This window comes from Euleptes europaea, chromosome 11, assembly GCF_029931775.1.
Source record: "Euleptes europaea isolate rEulEur1 chromosome 11, rEulEur1.hap1, whole genome shotgun sequence".
NCBI classification, from domain to species: domain Eukaryota; kingdom Metazoa; phylum Chordata; class Lepidosauria; order Squamata; family Sphaerodactylidae; genus Euleptes; species Euleptes europaea.
In genome coordinates, this window is record NC_079322.1 from 39,571,747 (window position 1) to 39,598,109 (window position 26,363).

A 26,363-nucleotide genomic window follows, 5' to 3' on the forward strand; every position below is an offset into this window, starting at 1 on the left:
TGAATTAACACATTTCCCCCCAAGCCTCCATTGTTTCAGAACAAGTCTGACAAAATAGTAGCCACACAACTCCAAGCATTTCAAGAAAGCAAAGTGTCCACCTTGTGTGATAATGGAGTGAGTGTGATGCAGCGACAAGGAGGAGAATCATGCAAAAGAAGAGGTAGAAAGAGAAGTGCAGTGGGAAGGGAGAAATGGCGGTTGCCTGGCAAGGTGCTGGGAAGGGAATGAAAAACATGGCGGCCGGGAGTGTCTCTTGACCATTAGTAAATATGTTGGTAGGTAGCCCTTAGGTTGAAGAACGTTAGCCACTGCTGTGCCAGACAGTTAGTTGTCTTCCCTCTCACCCCCGAATGACATAAAAATTCTGAATTAACTCCTCTGCAAGTCAGAAGAAGCTCCTGAGGTTAACTACTAGACAGCATTCTGTCTGAGGCCTATCAATCTTTAATTCAGAGGTGAATTTCCTTCAGTTGCAAGGAAAGTTGTTCACTCTGAAGTCTGCTGAGACAAACCAGTTATGCCTTTAAAAAGTAGAAGCAGCTCTTGGACTCTTGGTGAGATTTTAGCCCTTTTTTATAAGTTTCCCAGCTACCCTAAACAAACAATGTTCTTGCAGACTGGATCACAAGTCCAGTAGCACTAATTCTGTTCAAATCCAGCCTTTTGTCAACCAGATCTGCCAGCTCTTTAAATTACACACAGACACAGAATTAATATGATTTGGTTGCAAAAAAGGCCCTTAAAATAAAGGTTACATCTTCCAACACATCTGTTTCCTACAGGTTACATAGCAAATGCACCATGTTCCCCCCCACACAGCCCAATTTGTATTGCATTGGGGTGACTGCAGCGTAAGGACTAATGCCAGCAACTAGGATTTCTCCAGTGGTTTTGCCTTAGTTGTAAAGGATCAACCACGGGAAGCTTATGAATATGCCCTTATTTTATGCTGGATAATGCACTTTCAATCCACTTTCAATGCACTTTAACGACAGTTTGCAAGTTGATTTTGCCATTCCACACAGTAAAATCCAGCTTCAAAGTACATTGAAACTGGATTGAAAGTGATTATTCGGCATGTGCGGAAGTGACAGTTTATCCTCATGAAAAGTATCACAGGCAGATCCTTGGCTAGTCCACACAGACATGGCTTCCTCATGGATGGACGAGAGGCCCACAGCAGTCAGCACTGAATGGTAAAGCCAGTAGCTGGGAATGTTGTGATACTAATTCCTGGTCCCTGCTTATAATTTCACTTACAAGACTGCCTTGCCTGAACACTAACATTGGAAGTGGCTTAGAAATCTTGGTAGAGAGTTGTAATCGCAAGACTAAATTCTGCTCTTGCTTCCACTGATATGTACCTGGCATCACTTCACTAGTTTGGACACGCTTCAAACTATTTTAGTACAGTGTTACTAGACTCCATGTCTGCAACCTCAATGGATGGTCTGCCGCATGGTAAACACTACTGGATTTGGCTTAAAATGCTTCCCGTAAGGACAGGCATAACCATGCTAGAATATATAGCACCTTTGCATTTAAACGCAAACAAGCATCATTAATATTTTTTTTAAAAAAACCTACGTATAAAAACAGGAAACCTTTGAGTCCTTTCCTTTCCCAAGTATGGAAAAAATACAAAGAAACAGAAATAGCCTTCTGGGGAAAAAGCTATGTTAACAAATACAATCCCTGAATTTGTGAGGCACTGCTTTGGCTGGAGATCACACCACTTCGTCTGATTCCAGCCCGTGTTCCTCATACAGTGCATCCAAGACATCGAGCTGTTTTCCCATGGCTGGTAGGTAGATGCGGAGGTCCCTTTGCACCCCTCTATTAAAAAGTTCTTCGTGATTATTGCATTCTCCGACAGACAGTGCAGCCACAAGGCATTCATAGGTGGGGGATGCCCTTAAAGCTAGCTGCAAGGAGAAGAGACAGAAAACAGCATCTTATTCCCCAGGATATGCTCAGAAGGCTCATGGTCCAGCAACCCTGTGGAAGTTAAGGAGGTCTGGATCTGGTCAGCACCTGGATGAAAGAGCTTGACTGTGGCCTGGAGTTCCATGAGTAGGGTTGCCAGGTCCCTTTTCGCCACTGGTGGGAGGTTTTGGGGGTGGAGCCTGAGGAGGGTGGGATTTGGGGAGGGGAGGGACTTCAATGCCATAGAGTCCAATTGCCAAAGTGGCCATTTTCTCCAGGGGAATTGATCTCTATTGGCTGGAGGTCAGTAGTAAAGCAGGAAATCTCCAGCTAGTACCTGGAGGTTGGCAACCCTATCCATGAGGGAAAAGATGAGGGAAACGTCTGCATATATAAATTTCCATTCACAATGATTGATCTAATATAGATGAAGGACTGGAGGGGAGAAGCAAGTTCCAGTTTTGAATAATATATAGGCTCTTGATTGCTGGGCCTATATATTATTATATATTATATATCTAGGGTTGCCAGGTCCCTCTTTGCCACTGGCGGGAGGTTTTTGGGGCAGAGCCTGAGGCGGGCAGAGTTTGGGGAAGGGAGAGACTTCAATGCCATAGAGTCCAATTGCCAAAGCAGCCATTTTCTACAGGTGAACTGATCTCTTTCGGCTGGAGATCTGTTGTAATAGCAGGAGATCTCCAGCTAGGGTTGCCAGGCCCCCCTTTGCCACCAGCGGGAGATTTTTGGGGTGGAGCCTGAGGAGGGCGGGGGTTGGGGAGGGGAGAGGGGCAAATTGCCCGCCACCACCGGGCACCTGGCAACCCTACATACTACCCAATCCTGTTAACTGGACATGCCAGTTACACCAGTCGGACACTAGAGGGAAGCTTACAAGACTGCAGACAAAAGCCCTTAAACTACACTTTATGCCCTATTTGGAATCCTGTATGCAGGGAAAATATGAACCATGGTTTTCTAATTCAGACATACAAGTAACTTATGGTTTGCAATGAAAGTGGAAATCTTTAATAAACTGGCCAAGTGTGAAAGAGAGAGGGAAGGAGCGCATGCAGTGCTACGTATCGACACCAAGCTCATTCATACAGTGGAAAGTCCTAATGCGCCATTACATCTGAACCAAGCTTTTAAAAAGGAAACAACCTCTATTTTGCATCTGCTTTCAGTGTCATTCCTCATCTTACACAGCAGAGGGAGCCACCAGAGAAGTATGGCCCATGATCAGCCCCCCCCTCAATTACTAAAAGCAAACTTAATGCAAATTCACATTCTGCTGTTGAATTTCTGAGAGAGATAATTGGACCAGAGACATTTCTGATGAAGGCACACATTAAAAGCAAAATGTCAGAAAACATCACCAGATGGATCAGCCTTAAAAAATAAGGCTCCAGGAAGAAGTCAGCTGTCCTCTGTTCTGATCCCTCACAGTTCTCTCTGGCTCTCATTTGTCTTGCGCCTGTGGTATTTGGTCTCAGTTATAAGTGGAAGGGAAGAGGTGGGTATCAGAGAACAAACATCAAATAATCTTATTCGGACATTCCCTGAGACAGCTATGGCTTTCTGTGCAATGAAATGATGGAGGAACGGCTACACGTGTAGATATTGTCCCAGGAGTCAGAAAAATGATTTGATAATATTTTTTTGATACTGAGTGGGCAGATAACCATCAAAATATGCTCTCATCATTACAAGAATTTCAATATGCTGGTAACACTGAGAAGTCAGTGATATTCTTTTCTTCGATGTCTGTCAATCCCTCTTAGGCAGAATCATTCCATCCACTAAAATCAGTGGATTTAGAAGGGTGTAACTCTGCTTAGGATGAACTGAGTATAAACGTGTTTCCAGGCAAAGTTTAGGAAAGCATCATTTTAATACACAAAAGGTCTACTCAGAAAGTGTATGCTGCATATAAAGTGAGTGGATTAAAGGAATCTAACCTCATTTTCACTATGAATGACTAAGGCAGTACCAACTTACCGCAAAAACTCCACGGACAACCCACCCATGGTATGGTCGTAGTGTTCTGCCGTAAGCATTATCTGGAATCATACAGAAAAGAAAGCATTTCATGTGGTGATGTGTATCAGCCCAGCTGCAGTCTAATAGGCTTTTCAAAAAGATGAAGTCAATGAATGCTCATTCTTAGAGCAAACCTGTTTAATTTGCAAGCATAATTTTCATTATAAGATGTGAGCTCAGTTAATAAAAATGACTGAAAACAGACTATCTCCCTCCAGTTTATTTGGTATTTTGTATTTTTCCATATAACATTCTGTACTTACTCAGTGCTGTTTGAATATTCTTTTCTCCATTCATTAGTTCTGTTAAAAACTCCTTCAGAAATTTTAAACCCCTGTTTGGAATAAGACCATCATATCATATCATCAACTTCAAGTTGTGACTTAATTCTTTAAAAAAGAGAAGATACTGTCTGTGGAGTGTGGATTTTACATGTTTGAAAACCACTGAAATATAAATTTTAAAAGTTACTTTATGCACTAATTGTGAAAACTGGCAAGAGAGAGTAATAAAAAGCAAATATTGATTGCTGTAAGAAAACTTTCCATTTCATCAGCAAAATTCTCTCACAAACCTCCACTTAGAAAAACTTCACAACCTTTTAATCAGTATGATTAGTTCTGCATCAGGCATTTTAGAAACGATTCTATTACGTGCCACATAAATCTTGTACAGTAAACAATGTTTATCAATTTGTGGTCTCTCTTTATTATGAGAAAATTGCTCCTTCACAAAATAAATACAAATCATCACCTCACAGTCTTTTGGGCTTACCTGTTAGCACTAGCAAAAAAATCACTGCTCCTCTCCTGAGCCTTCTCCCCACCCATCATCCACTGCCTGTATTGTGTTTCTGAAACCATTTTATACAAACCTAAATGCTGAATATGCATCTGGGGTAGCCTAGTGGCGAAGAGAATGAACCGAGATATTGTCAGCTCACATCTCAGTTTAGCCACAAAACTCGCTAGAGATCTCTTTTGGCCTCAGTCTCCCATCTGCAAAATGGGGACAAAAATACCTCTTGATTATGCAGGGCTCTTGTAAGCATTACTGGGATCATGTACGTAAAGCCCTTTGAACACTGGAAGCACTACACAGAAGTTAAATATTTATTCTACAGACTCTGCAGCCCTAGTTCAATGAGGGCATGTATCCTTGAAGCCTAGAAGAAGAAGAGTTGGTTTTTATATGCCGACTTTCTCTACCACTTAAGGGAGAATCAAACCGGCTTACAATCACCTTCCCTTCCCCTCCCCACAACAGACACCCTGTGAGGTAGGTGGGGCTGAGAGAGCTGTGACTAGCCCTAGGTCACCCAGTTGGCTTCATGCATAGGAGTGAGGAAACAAATCCAGCTCACCAGATTAGCCTCCGCCGCCCATGTGGAGGAGTGGGGAATCAAACCCGGTTCTCCAGATCAGACTCCACCGCTCCAAACCATTGCTCTTAACCACTACACCACACTAGCCTAGAGACACTTGCACTTCGAATGAGGGTTGTTGCAGGAAACTCTGAGGTAATGCAGGTGTAGAAGCACCAGTGTTATTGCTGTAGAACATACGGACCCATCCTAAGTGAAGCCTGCTTGGCACAATTCAAACTAATCTTTTAGGATAACGATTACAACAATTCTTAAATGTCAAGACTTTTGATTTAATGCGATCTGTTGGGATTTTTTTTAAACTTCATTCATACCCCCGCTTTCTCCCCATTGGGGACCCAAAGTGGTTTATATCCTTCTCCTTACCTTCACTTTATCCTCCCAACAACCCTGTGGGTTAGGTTAGGCTGAGGGTCCATGGCTGGCCCAAGGTCACCCTGTGAGCTTCCATGGAAGAGTGGGGATCTGGACCCTCCTCTTCCAGATCCTAGTCTGATACTATAACTACTGTACCCCACTGGCTCGGAGACTGAATATTGTTGTTAGGGTTGCCAGGTCCTTCTTCACCACTGGAGGGAAATTTTTGGGGTTGAGCTTGAGGAGGGCAGGGTTTGGGGAAGGACTTCATTTTGGCCATAGAGTCCAATTGCCAGAGCGGCCATTTTCTCCAGGTGAACTGATCTCTATTGTCTGGAGATCAGTTGTAATAGAAGATCTCCAGCTAGTACCTGGAGGTTGGCAACCTTAATTGCTGTGGATGCTGCATGTGGCTTTTGTTAGTGTTTTACATGGGGAGAGCAATCCTGAGTGGGGAGGGGGTAGTTAACGTCCTCAGGATTGCTCAGTTAGTCTCTGATTGCTGATTTGCTCATTATAGTGTTTGGTTTTGTGACTGTCAGGAGCCCCGTGGAGCAGAGTGTTAAGCTGCAGTACTGCAGTCAAAAGCTCTGCTCACGACCTGAGTTCGATCCCGATGGAAGTTGGTTTCAGGTAGCTGGCTCAAGGCTGACTCAGCCTTCCATCCTTCCGAGGTCGGTCAAATGAGTACCCTGCTTGCTGGGGGTAAAGGGAAGATGACTGGGGAAGGCACTGGCAAACCACCCTGCAAACAAAGTCTGCCTTGGAAATGTCAGGATGTGACGTCACCCCGTGGGTCAGGAATGACCCGGTGCTTGCACAGGGGACCTTTACCTTTTTTTGTGACTGTGGTTTTTTTTTTTAATACTGCTTTAGTATTTTAGTTTTAAAACTGTCTAGGTTATTGTTAGCTGCCTTGGAAGTTTGTTTGTTTTTTACTAAAAGGAAGGACCAAAATACCCAAATAAATAAATGAAGTGAGCCATTTTTAACACAGTTTGTCACAAAGATCAAGGTTAATGAAAGCCTACCAGCAGGGCTTTCAGTACTGAGTTGAGCAATATTGTGTTAACTTTCAACCTTGCAAATCTGAACTTGAGTACAGATTTAAAGATCAGTACACATCCTGCTAACATGCAGGGATAGTTGAGATTTCCTAATCACCAGATTTACTTGCCATTTTAAAGGCCAGGATGGCAAAGGATACTGATATTGCTGGTTGTTAACCACATCCCACTAAGTATCCTTCTAGAGTGTAAACTGAAAAGCCATATTTAAACTCTAGGATACATAGTTGATCTTTGAAAGTCAATGGAAACAAAAAAAACCCCTCCTAAATTACAAAACTGGTTGTTGAAAATAAGGGAGGTCCATACACTTGTGAGGGATGGGAAGGCAGCATGGTATAGCCCGATCTCATCAGATCTCGGAAGTTAAGCAGGGTCAGCCCTGGTTAATATTTGGATGGGAAACCACCAAGGAATGCCACGGTTGCTGTGCAGAGGAAGGCACTGGCAAACCACCTCTGTTAGTCTCTTGCCATGAAAACCCCCCAAAAGGGGTCGCCATAAGTCAAGTGCGACTTGACAGCACTTCACACACACACACACACACACACACACACACACACACACACACACCCTTGAGAAATGAACAGCATACCAGAAAAGCAGATACACTTAGACTAGACCTACTATGGTCAGGAACTACACAGAAGATGGAACTGGAATAGAATAGACTGAATTAATGCCATAATTGCCCTATGCTGATAAAGGATGTTATGCATTCATGGTTGTAAAGGGAAAGGGATGGCTATGTATTTTATGTATCTTTGTATTTTATATTTCCTTCCATTGTTTGTTTTAATAAAATAAAAATAAAAAATTGAAAAGCCATAATAATCATTTATGGATCTTGAACAATCAGATGTCTATTAGGATGTTAGAGGATGTTATCTGTAAATCAGTGTTTCAAAGGTCCGCCAGTTTACCTTTTAAGCCAGAGGAGAGCCTCTGTTGCAGAGTTTCTAACTTGGGCTTCTTCATTGCTCACTTCATGGAGGACAATTTTCTGAAGAGTACTGAACTCATCTTTGTTGGTTATATATTTCTGATTGATTTTCTGGAAAAGACAGGAAAACAGATCATGCACTTGATGGTTGTGTTTCATGGGAAATATTTTCAGAGCCTTCTAGAATGCACAGCGTTTTAGAAAGACTCTCAAGCATGGCAAGTTTCAAAATATGCATAAAAAGGCATTGTTGTTATGTTATAATTTTTTATTGGAGTAATGCTGCAATAAATGTTTCTATCTTCTGTCATAAAAGGGCAAAGAGAGTTTGTCCCTTAGAGGGCAAATGATCTGTTGTGGCATTCATAGATAACGTTATCAGATGCAGGAAGCAGAACACAAATATGGAAGGTATATATACGCACACACAGATGGAAAACCACGTTCACTTGTAGGATGTGGTATGGATGCAGCTGGATCTATGGATGGAGTTCAGATAAAGAATCCTATGATTTTTCCAACACGGAAAACAGTCTGCCTAAGCTATTGTTCTTATGAGTCTGATATTTTGGAAAGATGTGCACATGCTTCTCTTTCATCTTGTATCATAGCATACGAATCCTTAAAATTCCAAAAGGCCTACTTTCTGAGAAATGACGGCCAATGTTGCAATGCTGCAATTCAACACTGATTCCAAGAAATAATATACTGATTTGATATAGAAAAGAGCAGGAGTCAAATAGCACCTTAAAGACTAACAAAATTTCTGGCAGGGTATGAGCTTTCGTGAGCCACAGCTCACTTCTTCAGATAACAGCTAGAACATGAGTCCATCTAGCTGTATGTGAGGAAGTGAGCTGTGACTCAAGAAAGCTCCTACCCTGCCAGAAATGTGTTAGTCTTTAAAGTGCTACTGGACTCCTGCTCTTTTCTATTACTAGTGATAGACTAACACGGCTACCCATCATGATTTGATATAGTCCTTGAGCTAGGGTAAACACAGGAGGAATCTTCTTTTGAGGTGTAATGGTCTAATCACATGAGACTATTTTGACAGATATGCATAAAAATGAGAAGCAAATGGTAAAATCTCAGACATGTGTTTAGGCTCTACTTTGTTTATATTTATATTACATTAATTTCTACTTTGGTTATATTTTAGCTTCTAGAAGTTTTTTGTTTGTTTAGGTTGTGTTTTTCAGGATTAGCTGCTTTACCAATATCGGTAAACCACACTGAGCTTCTGGAAAGGTGGCATAAAATGTTTTTAAATACATACATCTATCCAATTAATAATTATAATATTATTACTTGGTACTTCTTGCTGAGAAGCCTTTTCCGATAGTACTGGAGGAATTCTCACAAGAAACCTGTAACATAGACTAATATTATAGGCAAGAGGTTTTTAAACCCTGTATTAAACCATAGCCATTTTCCACAGTTGATAGATTTCAGATGTTTTGTGGATGACAGGGATATCTGAACAGAAATTACACAAAAGGATGCCCAAGTTAGAATGCTGTTAGAAAAAGTGGTTTCTTATGGTGGTATTTGCTGGAAGACACAGAAAGGTCACAAAGAATGGGAGAGGGGCAAAGTAGCAGTCTTAATACTGCGCAATATAATGAAATAACCCTTTATTAGAAAGGAGAATTCCAGCCCTTTAGTATGTTCCGGTAGAACATTTCAGGTCACTTCAATAAGTGTTTCAACTCCAGAATCACATCGATGGGACCCAATTCTGATTTCCTGCCATCTAAATGACACTAAGAGATGGCACAAATTAGAATGATATAACCGGTTTGGCCACTGTGGTTCTTGGAGAGAGCCGCTGACCTGTGTGGCACATGAACACAGGAAGCTGCCCTTATACTGAATCAGACCCTTGGTCCATCAAAGTCAGTATTGTCTACTCAGACCGGCAGCGGCTCTCCAGGGTCTCAGGCAGAGGTCTTTCACATCACCTACTTGCCTAGTCCCTTTAACCGCATGCCAAGCAGATGCTCTACCACTGAGTCACGGCCCCTCCCCACAGCTGAGTGTAGAAAGAGCTACTGACCAAGGACCAGAGAAGCAAACAGAGAAACAAGCAGAGTGTCTTCCCCCCCCCCTTTGCCTCCAGGTAGCATCCACAGAATTATTTCCACATTTACTCTGAAAGCAGCTAATGTTGCTGTTAGCAACTGGAAGGTAAGGGTGACAGCTGTTACCTTGATGTTTCCTACAAAGTCCATCTTAACAGGAGCAAAGACTGTGGATCCAAGTTTGTCTAGAAAAAAGAAAATAACTTCTTAAGACTTATGTCGCTTTAATTTTGATCTACCAGTACTGAAAGGTGGGGGTGGGTGGGCAGAGAGAATTATTTGAGCATCCCATATTTCCTTGTGTGAGACACAGTTTTGCTTCCCAAAGTTCCCAGAGTCGCCACTGTTCTCAGCAAGCAGCAGAAGCTCAAATCAATGACCCCATTCTTTGCAGGCGTATGGAGGCGGCAGTCAAAGGCATGCCAAGCAAGTCAAATTAGGAACCCGGTTGGGAACGCGACACATTTGCTGCTTCTAGAGTTCTAGGGTTTTTTTCTAGGGTTTTCTTCTTCTTCTTTCTGAATCAGTCTGTGGATTGAACAGGGCTCTCTTGTGCTGTATGGAAGACGCCTTTATCAGGAGCTACCGGCAGCCACTGGGAGCTTCAAATTATAACAGCATCTCAAAGGAGATCCATCATCACACAGGCTCATTTTAAACTGAGACATTTGTACTGATGAGATGGTTTTGCAAGACGTTCCTTCCTCTCTCCACCAGCACAGACACCTCCTCCAGGGGAGCAGTTGGGAAGTGTGATCTCTGCAGAAAAAGTGCCCTGGAATGCAGCTCATTTATTTATTATATTTATTTAATAATATATATTTTTTGCTATCAAGTCACAGCTGACTTATGGCGACCCCTGGTGGGGTTTTCAAGTCATGAGACCTTCAGAGGTGGTTTACCATTGCCTGCCTTTCCGTCATGCATCATGGCCCCAGTATTCCTTGGAGGTCTCCCATCCAAATCCTTGCCAGGGTCGAGGCTGAGAGTGTGTGGCTGGCCCAAGATCACCCTGCAAGTTTCCATGGCAGAGTGGGGATTCGAACCTGAGTTTCCCTGTTCCTAGTCCGACACCTTAACCTCTACACCACGCTGGCTCTCATCATATAACACATTTTAATTAATTTTTTACTGAGGCTCTTTCTAGCAATAAAATATGCAAAACATTTTAAAATCCACAATCAAATCAAGACTCAATTACTAATGCTAAAAACAGAGTGAAAGACCAACGGCAGACAAGTAATGAAATACCAATTTATAGTAGTTACAAAATGAATGTAAAATGATAACAATGAAGCAATCGGAAAAGAACTATGCAGGAAGGGGCTAACCATACCCCTTGGCACACTTCTTACTCTGAATTTTGCCCTGAAGCCAGAGAAAATGAGCACAAATGCCCAGGCAAAAGTCTACCCTGATCCTGGGAGAGCCCTGGAATTATGCCCAGAATTTTTTGACTTTCTAATAGCTCATTAGCAGTGTCAGAGAACCACTCTGTAGTACAGGGAAGGGTCTATGCTGGACAGGGTGTTTAACTCTTTCTCTTCTGTAATTTAAATAACCTCTCTGAAGCTTTAATTAGGACTATGTGAATAAGAATATGTGAATAAGATGACAGATTCAAGTGTCTGAACCTGTCTTCTTTCACAAAGTGAGCTAACTGCAGCTTTGGAGGGGCTATTTAAATTGTGGAAGAGAGAAAAGATGAAAGAATTATTGTAGACACCCCAAGAAGGTACACCCATCCCCTCTATGAAAAAGAACTCAGAGCTTAAACAATCTGAAGGTGTTTTAGCCACACAGTAGTTTGGCAAATGGTGTAGAAGTCAGAAAATCCAAGTTCTGACTCCAAACAACATGCTATATGTTTTTTTAAAAAGCAATAAGGCTGCAGTATTAGCTTCCACTTGATCAACTAAGATCTTCCATATTGTCACTGGGAAAACTGGTAATCACGTACCCAAGACTGGAACTATTGCATAACATGCTTGCAGAAATTCTTCTGTGGGTATGCCACTATCCTCCAAAAGGTCAATATCATTGAATCTTTGGGCAAGAACACAAAGAGAATATTAAAAAAAAGGAAAAAAAAGAATCTCATGGTACCTTAATGGTTAACAAATGCATTGAAGTATGAGGTTTTGGGGTCTAGAGCCCACTTCATCAGATGCATGAAATGAAACTTCAGTCAGTAGAAATATATAACTGGATCATGCTAACAGACCATAGCTTCAGGGTTGGTTCATGCTGTACTATTTCTGTGCATGCAAACAGTATTGGGTATACCCAGTTGTACATGCATATAAAGAAATGCTGACATGTGAACTAAGAGATTCAAATGTGGGTTTCTCAGATCCTAGTCCAAAATTCTAACCACTATATCACACTGGATTGCAGCAACCCCCGTGATCACAGAGTTGCTTTCCAGGTGCCGCATCAAGGAACTGGTATGTCTCTACATCCATGTTTGCCTGGCGAATTCATAGAGTAAATTGATTCTTCCCTGGCCTGAATTATGTTGATTATAAAGTTCTTCACACTCAGTTTTATACATACAAGTGGCACATTACCTATTCTTCATGGTACTAAAGAAAGTAGGAAAGTCCTTATCTCCTCTTTCTGCCAAATGCAACGATGTTGACTGGGATGCAGACTCGACCTCAGGCTGGAAAGATTCGCAATCATGATTCTCCTCTTTCGGCAGAAGCTGGTCCTCGCCATCCTTATTGATATCACCTTGGATTGAAAAGGAACAGAAGATACTGGATGAACCACCTCCCAATTAAAACCTATAGTGTTCACTTGTTCCAGGTTTCCCATTCAGTTTAGGCCCTGAATTTCAGACGGGCCTATAAGCATTTACCTGCTTCTCTGATGTGTAGAGTATCTGAGGGGGGAAACTGGAAGATGTAGGCAGAGATGGCCAAATCCTGTCTCTGGCTGTGCACAAAGCTGGTGGACAAGGAAGGGCTGGGACTGGTTGCTGCCTTATGAGGCGGCAGGCATATGGATCAGTTTGATAGACGCAGCCTGTTTCTTCTTATTTAGATTATCACTGCTCAGAGCCACCCAGACCTACGACTTCGGCATTATTAGGGCTCTCCCCCTCTATTGCTGATGTTTCTTCCTGGAGAGAGAGACCCTGTGTTTCAGCCAAGGCCAAGTCAAACCAGGTGCTCACCTCCTCCTATGCTTGAGGCAGAATAAGAGCGTCTGACTGGGGAAAGGACTTAGACCTGTTCTGCCTGGGTCTTGTCACATGTGAGAGGTTTTTTTTATCATTGCTTTTATTGTATTGTCATGTTTATTGTCGTGTGACTCATCAGAAGCTGCTTGGGTCCCACTTGTTGAGAAGAAGGCAGGACAGAAGCATTTTAAATAAACAAATATAAGAATATTGTCGAAGGCTTTCACGGTCAGAGTTCATTGGTTCTTGTAGGTTATCCGGGCTGTGTAACCGTGGTCTTGGTATTTTCTTTCCTGACATTTCGCCAGCAGCTGTGGCAAACATCTTCAGAGGAGTAACACTGAAGGACAGTGTCTCTCGGTGTCAAGTGTGTAGGAAGAGTAATCTATAGTCAGAAGGGGGTTGGATTTGAGCTGAGTTATTGTCCTGCAAAGTATTAAAGGTAATGTGTAAATCATTGTCCTGTAAGAATCAAGATAATGTGCTAATGAGGGTGTGGTATGTTAATGTGGAACCATTGTATCCTGAAGTGATCTGTTAACATGTGGAATCCAAGACTAATCCGCATGGCTATTGTGGACTGTAGTCTTTGTTAATCTGGAGGTTTTCAGGACAGGAAGCCAAGCCTTATTCATTCTTAAACTCTCTTCTTTTCTGTTAAAGTTGTGCTGATGTTTATGAATTTCAATGGCTTCTCTGTGCAATCTGACAAAATAGTTGGTAGAATTGTCCAGTATTTCAGTGTTTTGGAATAAGACCCTGTGTCCTGTTTGGGTCAGTCCATGTTCAGCCACTGCTGATTTCTCAGGTTGGCCAAGTCTGCAGTATCTTTCATGTTCTTTTATCCTTGTTTGTATGCTGCGTTGTGTGGTCCCGATGTAAACTTGTCCACAACTGCAAGGTATGCTATATACTCCTGCAGAGGCTTCCTGTCCTGAAAACCTCCAGACTAACAGATTAACTCTATAATATTTATTTTAGTTATTTATTCAGAAAATCTGCATGGCTCCTCTCCTGAACCCTCTGAAGGAGGCTCCCAACAAAACAATACCAATGAGTCAATAAGACAATAAAGACTACAGTCCACAATAGCCATGCGGATTAGCCTTGGATTCCACATGTTAACAGATCACTTCAGGATACAATGGTTCCACATTAACATACCACACCCTCATTAGCACATTATCTTGATTCTTACAGGACAATGATTTGCACATTACCTTTAATACTTTGCAGGACAATGACTCAGCTCAATCCCAACCCCCTTCTGACTATATATTACTCTTCCTACACACTTGACACTGAGAGACACTGTCCTTCAGTGTTACTCCTCTGAAGATGCCTGCCACAGCTGCTGGCGAAATGTCAGGAAAGAAAATACCAAGACCACGGTCACACAGCCCGGATAACCTACAAGAACCAAATATAAGAATCTCTGGTAAAAACGTGTAGACAGTATTTACTTCCACTTGCCTTTCCTTATAACTCTGAGTAACAACTCTGGGTGTGCATTACCTGTCAAATTCTCCTCAGCATTTACTTCACAGTTAATCTCATCTGTTTTCTGGAGTATAGGTGTCCAGTTATCAATCAAGGTTTGCTCACGAAGGTTAGAGATTGCATATATAGATCCATTTCCAGAGTTTTTCAGTTCCATCTGCCTGGGAGGAAAAACAACAACAACAAAGAAAGAATTTCATTTTACCAATAAGGCTAACATTCCATGTGTTTGCCATCTAGAACTGAAAACTACATAGCATTATACAGCATCGTCTACCCAAGTGGTGCTGTGAGCTGGAAGGCTATACAACGTTACATAGCAGAGTGACAACCTGGTCCATCACTGGTCCAACATTTCCACACTGTCTCTCCTTTATAAACAAAAATCTTTGTGACTGGCTGTTCAGAAAGGGGAACCACGAATTCAGTCCTTCCTTGCCAACTAGACAGAGGTGGTAATTCAGCTTTTAAAACGAGCTCTAAGAGTGTAGTCCCAGATGCTCCACAAGTTCTCCTTTTGCGACAGGAAACGACAGAATCATTTTCCATTTTTGAAGGAGCCGTGCGCCCTATAAAGTATCTTTGTAAAGCATGTATTAAATTTTAAAAATGCAATCTCAAACCACTAAAACAAGAGCACTGAACTTAAAGTAGCTCGCTGGCACCATTGTCAATGGAAATAAACTAGGAATGGATTTGCATTCAACAAAAAGTTTTTGTAGGGACTAAGGATTTGGGAGAAGGAAGTTTTCAGATTAAAAGATATGTGTGCATACTATGTGCGACCTTCTAACAGTGACACAGGCCTGGATTCAACCAGTGAGAAATGGTATCAACAAATGAAGAAGAAAAGAGTGCCGTACCTTTCTGATATAGTGTGACTAGGTATGCCAGGAGGTTTGAGCTGCAAGAAAAGGAAAAGCTGTTTATGCTCTGTTGCTTCAGGTTTCACTGTGTAAACTGCACACACAAAGCCTCTGACACAGTGCTGTCTTCATATTTTTTAGGGAATGTGGAGGAATTCAAAGCACAATCCTTTTATGCAAGCGAGCAGGCATCGAGGATATTTCCATCAGAACCCAAGGGGCCTTAGAATGGTGTAACTCTGGTTAGCCTACACAATTAAATGTAACCAAATAATAATTAATAAATAAAGGTGCCCTGAGCTAAGATCAGGTGACATTCATGTTAATGGCTCCAGTGCAAAAAGAGCACCTGTATGCAAATGAGCATTTAGGCATAACTTGATTATAACTTTTGGCGTATCTTCAAAGCGGTCATTAAATAATAACCTATGGATAGAGTAACAGCCTTATCATTACCAGTCTGCAGATGGATTAAGTGGTAGTCATGAGAACATACAGGAAGGAGTGAAATCAATGGAGCAATAAAAGAAGAACTTCTAGAAGAATATACATCACAACTGAATAAAAAATGGGTAAGTGTTTCTGTCTTTGCCATTCCACATGGGCGAGTGGGATATTTTAAAGTCTGCCAATTAATTCATTGAGGGGTAAGGCATTATATTTGGCCAAGAAGAAAAGTCTTCAAATGGTTAAGAATTCAAGATAATCTGGGAGCACTGGAAAAGATGGGGTGCTCTGTCCCCAGAAGGAGGCTGCACATTTCCTTCTGGCATCACCACAAAGTTCAAGATGGTGCCTTCGTTCTAAATCTGTGAGTATCTTATTCATTACTAAAGGGAGATCTGGGGAGAAACTTGGATAGAAAATTTGTAAACTTGAAAGACTTTTGTCTACTATCTTTGTCCAAGTGGACACAAAAGGGTCAAGCTCAAACCATTTTTAAAAAATCAGGAAGAAAATCCTCATCTAATAGAAAAAAAATCTGAATGTCACTACAGCTTTCCATACTAAGAGGGAGATGGAGCCAAGACCAGCCTCTAAGTATTCCATGTCAATGGTACATACACATTGGTAACAACTTATAGGACAGCTTGATCTGATGGCGAAAGATGGGGGAGGGGAGACTAGACTGGACCCTGTAACTCCCTTCCTTGCTCCTAGACTGGACTCCCTGTAACTCCCTTCCCTAACTTGCTCCAGTGAATAGAACCTCATTCTAGAGGGAGAAGACTTCTGCTACATTAACTACTTTTGGAAAATTGCATATTGATGGATTTTCAATTTGCTTTTGGAACTCATTTGGATAAATATTGGCTTCGTTCCGAAAGTGGCCTTGCGCAAGCTGAAGCTGCTTACACTTGCACAAAGGGGGATCCCGAATTTCTTTTGTAGGTTCTCCCCTTCAGTTGCAGCTCACAGTGCCATTCCTAGTGCAGCCCCAGAGGGTCTGCCAGCTCTCAGGAACAGCTTGAGAGGCGCAGGAAGTTGCAGGAGAAAGGTGGAGGTAAGGAGGCTGAAACCTGCTAGCTAGAAGTCTTCTTGAAGAGGGTTAGATCCAAACCAGTTTATCTCTTTCCATTAATAAAAGATGTCTCATGGACTGGACATTTCACAAACAGTCTTGCTGCAGTTTTGCAAAAGATTTTCCCAACTACAGGCTGAAGCACGTTTCTTTCGTACACCCTTTTTCTGGCAAAGTATCCAAAATTGGGAAAACCAAAATGTGCTCATTAATTGCAGCACCTTAACTGATTACATATTCATCACATCTCTCTGACAGTTGCCAATGTATCTCGGCTGCAATGAAAAGCTACTGCTAATAATTCAACATCATGTGATTCTGTAGCTATTTTGATTGTAATTTTAATTCCCTATCTTAAAATATGTATTTAATATTTACTTTTCCATTAAATGCTGAATGCTTCTTTTTCTCTTGTATTTTAATTATTGTTATATTATTTTGTTTAAAAGTCTATGCGCTATACAGACTTCCTTAGTGTGGAACAACAACCTGTCTACTTATGATAAGGAGAACTGTATTTGAGTGTCAGAAGTTGCTCAAGCCTACCTTGTTTGATTTGAGAGCAGCCAAATGTGGAGACCCGGATGGTATACTGTGCAACAATTCCGAAGAGAAGGCTGCATTGGCAATCTGCATACATTCTTCAAGAGTCTTCAGGAATGTGGTACATGTGGATTTCAGCAATGCTCCCATATCAATTCCATTCTGTAAAATCAGAAGATTATTCCCTGTATCAGCCAGTTCCTAGGGTACCAAGCCTGGCTCAACTACTGCAATTAAACTAACAACACTCTGATACCAAGATTTCTTTTTTTCTCTCTCAACAAAAGGATACTTCAGTCACACAGACAATATTACATGATCACACAAAGCTGCCTTATACTGAGTCAGATCATTGGTCTATTAGGATCAGTATTGCGTATTCTGAATGGTAGCAGCTCTCTGGTCTCATACAGACATCTTTTACATCACCCCTGTGTCCTTGGCAAGATCTTCAAAAGTTAAGTTGGCCAATAGATAAATAGCTGGAAAAGCATCAACAAAGTATTCAGTGGACCCAGCAGAGGTCTCATCATCTAGACTTGCTTGAGGCCACCTAGGAACAGTAGGCAATTTTGGCATCTGCCATAACACTACTCAGTGTGTGGAGCTTTGAGGGCATTAACCGTCAGGGAGTTATCTGCTCTATTTGCCTTTCTCCTCATATTTATTTAGGCAGCAGAAAAGAGCAGAGGAGACAAGAATGGAAGTCAGCTTTGGTTAAAGAATGTATATTGCTAATTAAGGCTTATCTTATTATACCAAGATCCATCCTCTTGCTTGAATGGAAACAATAACATCTTGCATAAAAGCATTGCAAATGCACATACCAGCACATTCTACTAATTCTGGTAAGTCATTGGAAATTTAATAAGAGTCATTGTTTGTCCAGTGAATCATAACGGGAGGAGTAGGATATTACATTTTACAGTAATACAGAAAAAGATGAGAATCTAGTCCCACAAAAAAACACAGCCTCACATAGTGTTCTCACTGACCTACACTTGACAACCACTCACTCCAGAAGGGCTCCTGTGTTTTTAATGCATGGCAGGAGGTTTAACACTACCCATCAAATTTCAAATACCTTTATTGGCATAGTACAATCTACAGAACACTACCCATCATAGTGCTGGGGTGACAGGAAAAGATGGACCTAGCCATGTTCTCCGTGACAAGCTGCTTTTAAAGGCTATTAGTGTGTCCTTCCTGGCTAGGTGTTGACAATGTATACACAGGTCATACAATAAATCTTGTCAGAAGGAATGAAGCCTGCCACTAATGCACAAGGTTATAGGTCACACAAAGCAATAGCATAAGGAAATGTTTCCTTTTACAAATTATCACAATGGCATTAAGGTCACTGATGTATACAAGATACCCTCAGAGATGGCTGACCTTCATCCAAATCAGATTTACCTCAGATTCTGATACACCAGATAGGCCCATTTCCTTAGTTTTATCCACTTGCTGAACAAGGAGGTCACAATATAGTCTAAGTTCTTCCATTGTTTTTTTCAACTCTTCTGTGTTTTCTGTAAACTCTAAAGACACAAGTACACACAAAATCAAACGTATCTAGCCAAAACCATTTTAGGAAATTTTTAAATTGGTCAGTATACTTCAGAATATCCGACATAAATGGGCACGATTCACAGAGACAGACTCTGATCTGGAGAACCAGGTTCGATTCTCCATTCCTCTGCATGCAGCCTACTGCCTCACCTACCTCACAAGGTGCCTGTTGTGGGGGGAGGAAGGGAAGGTGATTGTAAGCAGTTTTGAGACTCCTTTTGGTATAGAAGAGAAGGGTATAAAAACCAACTCTTCTTCATTTATACCCTGCTTTTCTCCCCAATGGGAATTCAAGTGGCTTACATTGTTCTCCTCTCCTCTATTTTATCCTTACAATTATCCTGTGAGCTAAGTTAAGCTGTTTGTGACTGGCCCAAGGTCACTCAGCGAGTTTCAGTGGCAGAGTGGGAATCTGAAGGTGGATCTCCCAGATTCTAGTTTGAAATGCTAATTATTACACAACACCGACTCTCACATTTATGTGCTCCCTTCCCCTTGTGTGGAATCTAGGAAGTTTTCCTAGTGTGCAACAAACCATAGTTTGTCAATACATTTGAACTGGAATCCTGATCTGTAAGCAAGAAATGAACCATAGTTACAAACCAGAAATCTTCTATTAACAAGCCATGTCAAGGGCAGGAGGGAATACAGGGAAGATAGCACAGAACTTCCAGGGTTCATTCGTGAAATGATAAACCGTAGTTTGTTATTACCTCTGAATACAGCCATTGCATTCATGCTCAAATTAGTAACAGAACAAATTATTAAAGTATTACATATTGTGTCTGTTTTTGTTTGATGGTTGGTATTTCCAAGTTAGACAACTGAGAGAAGAAAATGGAAATTCAAACTAATGGCATCTTGTTTTTAGGAAGCTGAGAAGTGTGTTGGAGATGCATCCTGACCAGAGAAGAGCTTGCCTTTCTCCTTCTGGGTCCTAACGTCAGTCAAGCAGGCCTTGGCAGTTCCTAGGGCAACCAACCACTTTTGCCTCTCAGTCGCATTTCTGGCTTTCAGGTAGAAGTACTGTTCTCCTGGGATAATAAGATCCATCCGCGTGTTATCTGTAGAATGAACTAAGAACAAAAGAGTTAAGGCAGATAAAGAACAATTCTCCTTGCCTGAAAAACAGCAGAACAATGTAGGCTGATGTTATGTTCTAATAAGCAAGAACTGTCACCATGAAAGTCCAACAAAACAGAGGTGCTACTGGTGGATGCAAGGATTGACCCAGGAACTGAGCTATCTCGATGGGATTGCCCGCCCCCTAAAAAAGCAGGTTTGTAGCTTGGTACAGCTGAACCCCCTACTGGATGAGTATGTGGTGGCAGTGGCTAAGAGCACCTTTCAACAACTTTACCCTTTCCTGGGCAAAAAGATCTTGCCACTGTGGCCCGTGGTCTAGTAACAGCGAGATTAGACTACTGCAATGCACTCTACTTGGGGCTGCCATTGAAGAGTGTCTGGAACCTACAGCTGGTACAGAATGCTGGTATTGGCCTCTGAAGCCCTGTAAGGCTTGGGGCAATCACACCTTAAGGACTGCCTATTCCCATATGAACTTACCGGGCCCCTACAGTCATCTTCAGGGGTCCTGCTTCAGGCAACCCCACCATCAGAGGCTAGATGGGTGGCAAACCAAGAAAGGGCCTTCTGGCCATGGCACAAAAATTACGGAATTCCCTTCCCCCCTAGGGAGATTCATCTGTACCCCTCTATCATTGTAATTCACCAGTAGGTGAAGACATTTCTGTTTTGCTTGGCATTCCCTCACTGACCCTCCTTCCTGTTTATGCTTAGTTTAGTTGTTTTAGATATGTATTTTAAAACTTTGTTTCCTTTCCTTTCCTTTCTCCCTTAGAAACTCCTTGATCTATTGATCTTGAGCAGCATATATCTAATGTTTGAGGGATATAAAAAACTTTGCTTCAATGTTTGATTGTTGCCCACTTTGGAGACCCTAACGTGGATGGAAAGGCAACATAAAAATGTTTTAAATAAATAAAAATCTTAGTTACCTTGAATTTCACATACTGCCATCTGGATACTCCCCTTACAACCTTTCCAAGCATCTTCCCGTGAGTCGTAATAGGATAACACCCCTCCTCCAAGAAGGAACCATCGAGGCTGCCAGCCTGAAAAAGGGGGGGGTAGTGCCTTTAACACCAGCCAGGAGAAATTGTCACACATTAGGCTGCCATTTTCACATAGTAAAGCAAGCGCTCTGCTAAAGTAAAACCTGTTGCGCAATTGCTCTCAGGCCTCTGCAATTCAGCTACATTAATTCTGCAGCAATACAAACAGGAGTCCATTGGCCTCTTAAAGACCCAGAACATTTTAATCCAGCATAAATGTTTATGGGATAAAATATGGCTGTCCCATGATTAGACTGTTCTTTTTTCTGCTGCAACAGACTAGCACGGTGATCCCTCTCATGTCCAAGGTGTCTCCAAGCAGAAGACTGAGACATCTACTGATGGAATGAAAAGCGAAAGGCAGAGGATATCAGGTGAATGCTGAAGAAATGACCACCGCAATTATCTGTGTTACAGGACATTGGGATTTTAGCTTCAAACTGAGTCACACTGACTCAGTTTAAAAGGGGCAGTTACTGTTACTAAGCATTATTTCACCTCTGGTGTGGAAGGACCTTCCCTGGCCCAGCCTGGTCTTGAAAGGAAAATGCCTCAGAAGAAGAGGAAGATTCCCCAAAGGCTAAGGAGTCCTCTGTGGTCCCCATTATACCTGGGGCTCCTTGCACCCCACAGCCTCCAGGGGATGACCCCCTGGCTTTTCTACCACAGCAAGTTCCTGTTCAAGAGCCAGTGGAACAAGTGGAACCTTCTGAATGAACCCATTTGTCTCCAGCACCCCCAGGGTTTCTCCCAGGACTCCAGGAACAAAGGAGGTAAAGAGTCAGAGCCTGAACCAGACAAAGGAACACACACCTGTCAGCTTGAGGCAACACACTCCAGTCTCATTCAAGAGCAGAACAACACTCTCTGGATCTTTGCAGTCATGCAGTGGCTAAGAGTGTCAGACTAGTATCTGGGAGATCTGGGTTTGAATCCTCACGCGTGCCACAGAAGCTCGCTGGGTGACCCTGAGCCAATCATGCACTCTCAGCCTAATCTACCTTACAGGGTTGTTGAGAGGATAAAACGGAGGAGAGGAGAATGCTGTAAGCCACTTTGGGTCCCCCGTTGGGGGGAAAGGCAGGGTACAAATTAATTGAATAAAATAAATGAAATAAATAAAAACCCAAGACCCGACTGGATACAGGAAGTGGTGAGGTTATCAACTCCCTACATAAATTTTCCGATTAAACTCCAGCCTTTGCTAGTTCAACCACTCTCCTACCTAGCCCATTCTAGTCCTGGACAGCTCCCTTCAGAAGGATCCTGCTATCCAGCTCCTACATGGAGAGTCTGTTCCAGCACATCCTGATCTCAGCTGCACGCTGGAGACTCTGTGCCTTTCCCAGGGTGTCCAAGTAGATAACAGGACAAATGAATTTCTTTCCCCGTTAAAACTCAGATCCTAGTTTGACCCTCTAACTGCTACATCCCATTGGCTCTCTATGGCTCTCGTATCGAGCCTTTCCTCATAGAGGGATATATATTTCTCCCTGCCTTCATTTTATCCTCACAATAACCCTGTGAAGTAGGTCAGGCTGGGAGTGAACGAAAGTGCCCATGGTCTCCCACAGAGCCTCACAGAGAAGGGGGACTAGAAACTGGGTTTCCCCGGTCCCTGGTCCAGTAACTCTAACCAATATGCTACACCAGCACTGCCATCCTTTTCCCCCATGAAAAGAGGCAGCCATCTCTCCGTGAAGCTCTAAAACAAGAATCAACTATTTGCATCTGGTTACACATCAGACACACCAATCGATGGAACCTTGACTTGCAGCCAGACACCAATCAGCCAATATGTCCATTAAGCCAGGGCCCTAAAGGGTTCAGGCAAACAATGCAAAGCCCACAGGGCCACCGTACCGATGCGCCCTGCCAGAGTGATAATGAACCCACTGTCTAACAGTCAATAGAACAGGAGCACATGCAGACCCCATAACACAGAGCTTCTGTTTGAATGAGTCCACTCAGGGTTGTCTCCCTTACACAGGAAAGCATGAATAGGCATGGGGCAGTGAAACAAGAAGAGGATACAGCATACATTTTTTAAAATCAAATTAAGCTTTCAGGCCAAAGCCAAAATGAAATATCAAAAATAAACATCCCCCACCACTGGTGATTTCGGAATTCAGACAGCTGGTAATAAAGCTGTGCATTGAGAAATGGCTAATTGCTTTAAACCTCAGTGGGCATAAAAATGACCACATAAATAATACACAAACCTCTAAATCATTGTAGGGCTCCTGGTCATAAATAACCATAACTGTACCCTTTTTGTTTCTATGATAGCAGCAGAATCTCCCCTTACAACCTTTTTGCCACCGACATGTGGAGTATTTAACCAAGAGCTATATGACTCATCTCTATTATAGCTTTGAGGGGTCATTTCCATATTCTGCGGTGCGAAAGAAAAATGACACCCTCTTGAAAAAACAAAAAGAAGCGTTCCTTTATTATCTGACTAATAAGCGCCGAACGAATTAAAATGCAATCTTTGCTATATGATCAGCCCAGCCCCCAGAATGCTAAATGAAAAACAAACAGCAAAACAAAACTCAACCACCCTAATAGTTCATCTATTGATGCCCAAATTCTGAACGAGAAAGCGGGATGTTCAAAGCATGCTAAGGGACTTCTAATATAAAATGCTTTTGAAGAAGCCAGGCTCTTGCCGACAGATAAATCTGATAGCATTTAAGGTGCCCCCTGGGCTCTCTGCTGTTTTTCGCTACAACAGTCTAACAAGACTACTTTTCAGGATTACTTTTCTGGGTTTAGCCTAAGGTTTAAAGCACTAATTGATTAGTTCATTAGCAGTAATTTAAAATTGGATTTTAATTAGATTTGTTCCCTCTGGGTGGGTGTTCATGGGCTCCTGGTAGTTGAGGCTGTAGCAATGGTTTGCATGCAAAGAATAAATGAGTTGCCTGTGCTCGTTAGTCGAGAGAAGCTACAATCCTCATTAGTACAGAGAACAGAACGATATCTGTTTTGTATTGGATCCCATCTGAAGCAGCATGATCCAAAGGGCAGTGTTGGATGTAGGAGGTCAAAATTCAAATCTCTGCTCAGTCCAGAACTCCCAGAGCTAGGCTGGCCGCAAAGGCAAAGGTGTTACACAAACAAGCCTTGTCCTCCTCTGCTCCTCTCACACTCAGGGATTTTTGTTTCAAACCACAATTGGCAGTCGTTATTTGGAAGGGATGCACAACTCCCAGTTTGTCGGTTTGGATGTAGCAGCAAATGATGGGTTTGCAGTAAAGCAGAAGACATTAAAAGAATACCATCACACGAAGTGATGGAATAGCTTTACTCTACTCTGGTTAGACCTCACCTAGAGCACTGTGTTCAGTTTTCGGCACCGCAATTTAAGAAAGATGTAGACAAGCTGGAACGTGTCCAGAGTAGGGCAACAAACTGGGGAGTAAGGCAATCACTGGGGAGATGAATACAAGGACTGACTTCTGCTGCTGCTTTCCTGGCCTTCCCAGTTCAAGGGAAGTGCAGTTTGCAAAGCTGTGTTAAGGACAGTCAAGGAGATGCACCAACTTCACACACAACCTAAGAAATCCATCAATTGATTTCAGTCATCATCTAAGAGTGATTAGCAAGTATCAGCTCTGATCCACAGGTGAATATGCCTAGTTTTTCCCCTTCCTCTTTGTGCTATACTGACCCTGAAATGTCTTTAGAGGGAGTTTGAGGCCCATCAAAAATTCTATCTCAGCCCATTGGTGGATCACATTCTTTGCATCAGCAGGATACACAAATCCCACAGACATGGGATTCCAAGTAACAATTGCCTCCGAAAGTACAATGTGACAGACTCACAAACCAGGAGGGTTTATGGCAAAATCTTATGGAAATATTGCCACAAACCTCCCATTTTTCCTCTGTGAATCTGGACAGAAAAGTTTTCAAGCATTTTCTTGGCACATAAATCCTTATTCATCTCAAGATACATTTCCAAACGTCTTGTGATTTTGAGGGACTTATTGATGAAATAGGAGAAATAAGAGTTTGTAAGACTCAAAAGGAGATATTCTTAATGTTCAAATAAAAATGACTTCCTTAAGGGGAGCTGAAAACATTTCCCCGGTATTTAGTACAGGCATGCCTCGTTTTATTGCGCTTCGCAGATATTGCGTTTTCAAGCAAGTCTATCAGCGCCAATTTTCCAACAGCATGTACTCACTTTGTGTCTCTGTGTCACATTTTGGTAATTCTCACACTATTTCAAACTTTTTCATTATTATTACAGTACATCTTTTCAGACATAATGCTATTGCACTTTTAATAGACTATGGTATAACGTAAACATATCTTTTATATCCACTGGGAAACCAAATATTTGTGTGACTCGCTTTACTGAGATATTCGCATTATTACTGTGGTCTGGAACTAAACCCACAATATCTCTGAGGTATGCTTGTAGTCAGCTTCTGGTGCTTCGGACCAGGCCTGGCATAATTCCAGGTGCTAGGTTGCCTGAGCATCAAGCGCATTCTATCGGGTCACTAAAAAGCTGACTTATTAGGGCAAAGAGCAGAGAAAGTCGGACAGCACCCCAGGGTCATGAGGTTCTGTTTTATGATCACCCTGCCGAACAAACTGGATCTTTTCAAAGGCTTTGATTTCTCTCACAAATGTGAGAACTAAAAGAAAAGACAGCGAGATTGTTAACAGGAAACTAGAACTGGTTGGGGAAGGAGGGGTGTTTCCAGCAATGTTCAGAAACAGTTATGGTTGGTCTTAGATAAACTTTTAGAGAGGTAATACAAGCCTTTTCCACGCTGCACACATTTCCTTTCATCTAGACGTTCATGGACATTGAGATCTCTTCAATTTGGAAACTCCCATTCATTATGGTAAGGAATTAAGAAATTTAATTCAAATTAAGGACATAGTGCTCCACACTTTTGATGGAGCTGCTGACTCAGTTAAAAGCCTAGGGGTTATACTAGACCCAACATTATTGCTGGTGAAGCAAGTTAATGCAGCTGCAAAAATGAGTTCTTCAAACTCAGCCTAGTCATAAGGCAGGGGTGGGGAACCTTTTTTCTACCAAGAGCCATTTGGATATTTATAGCATCATTTGTGGGCCATACAAAATTATCAACTTAAAAATTAGCCGACCAAGCCCCAAGCAGGCAGCTGCCCCAATGACCCCTCCCGGCGCGGGCAAGAAGGCAGGCATCCAACCCATGGTGCACTCGCCCACCTGGTGGCACAGG

At 42.2% G+C, this 26,363-nt stretch overlaps 1 protein-coding gene across 1 annotated transcript in view; it reads right to left on the bottom strand.

Annotated features, from left to right (window-relative positions):
* Positions 1-1,645: 1,645 nt before the first annotated feature.
* PLEKHA8 (pleckstrin homology domain containing A8) overlaps positions 1,646-26,363 on the bottom strand; it is a 32,149-nt gene continuing 7,431 nt past the window's right edge. The window contains exons 2-14 of the mRNA XM_056857586.1: positions 21,013-21,129; positions 19,900-20,070; positions 18,839-18,963; positions 17,426-17,584; positions 15,355-15,395; positions 14,507-14,652; positions 12,375-12,540; positions 11,765-11,850; positions 9,931-9,989; positions 7,701-7,831; positions 4,233-4,303; positions 3,928-3,989; positions 1,646-1,928 (exon numbers count right to left, since the gene is read on the bottom strand). Of these exons, the coding sequence (XP_056713564.1) occupies positions 1,731-1,928; positions 3,928-3,989; positions 4,233-4,303; positions 7,701-7,831; positions 9,931-9,989; positions 11,765-11,850; positions 12,375-12,540; positions 14,507-14,652; positions 15,355-15,395; positions 17,426-17,584; positions 18,839-18,963; positions 19,900-20,070; positions 21,013-21,129 (1,532 nt within the window). The 3' untranslated portion in view covers positions 1,646-1,730. The remainder of the gene's footprint in view (positions 1,929-3,927; positions 3,990-4,232; positions 4,304-7,700; positions 7,832-9,930; positions 9,990-11,764; positions 11,851-12,374; positions 12,541-14,506; positions 14,653-15,354; positions 15,396-17,425; positions 17,585-18,838; positions 18,964-19,899; positions 20,071-21,012; positions 21,130-26,363) is intronic.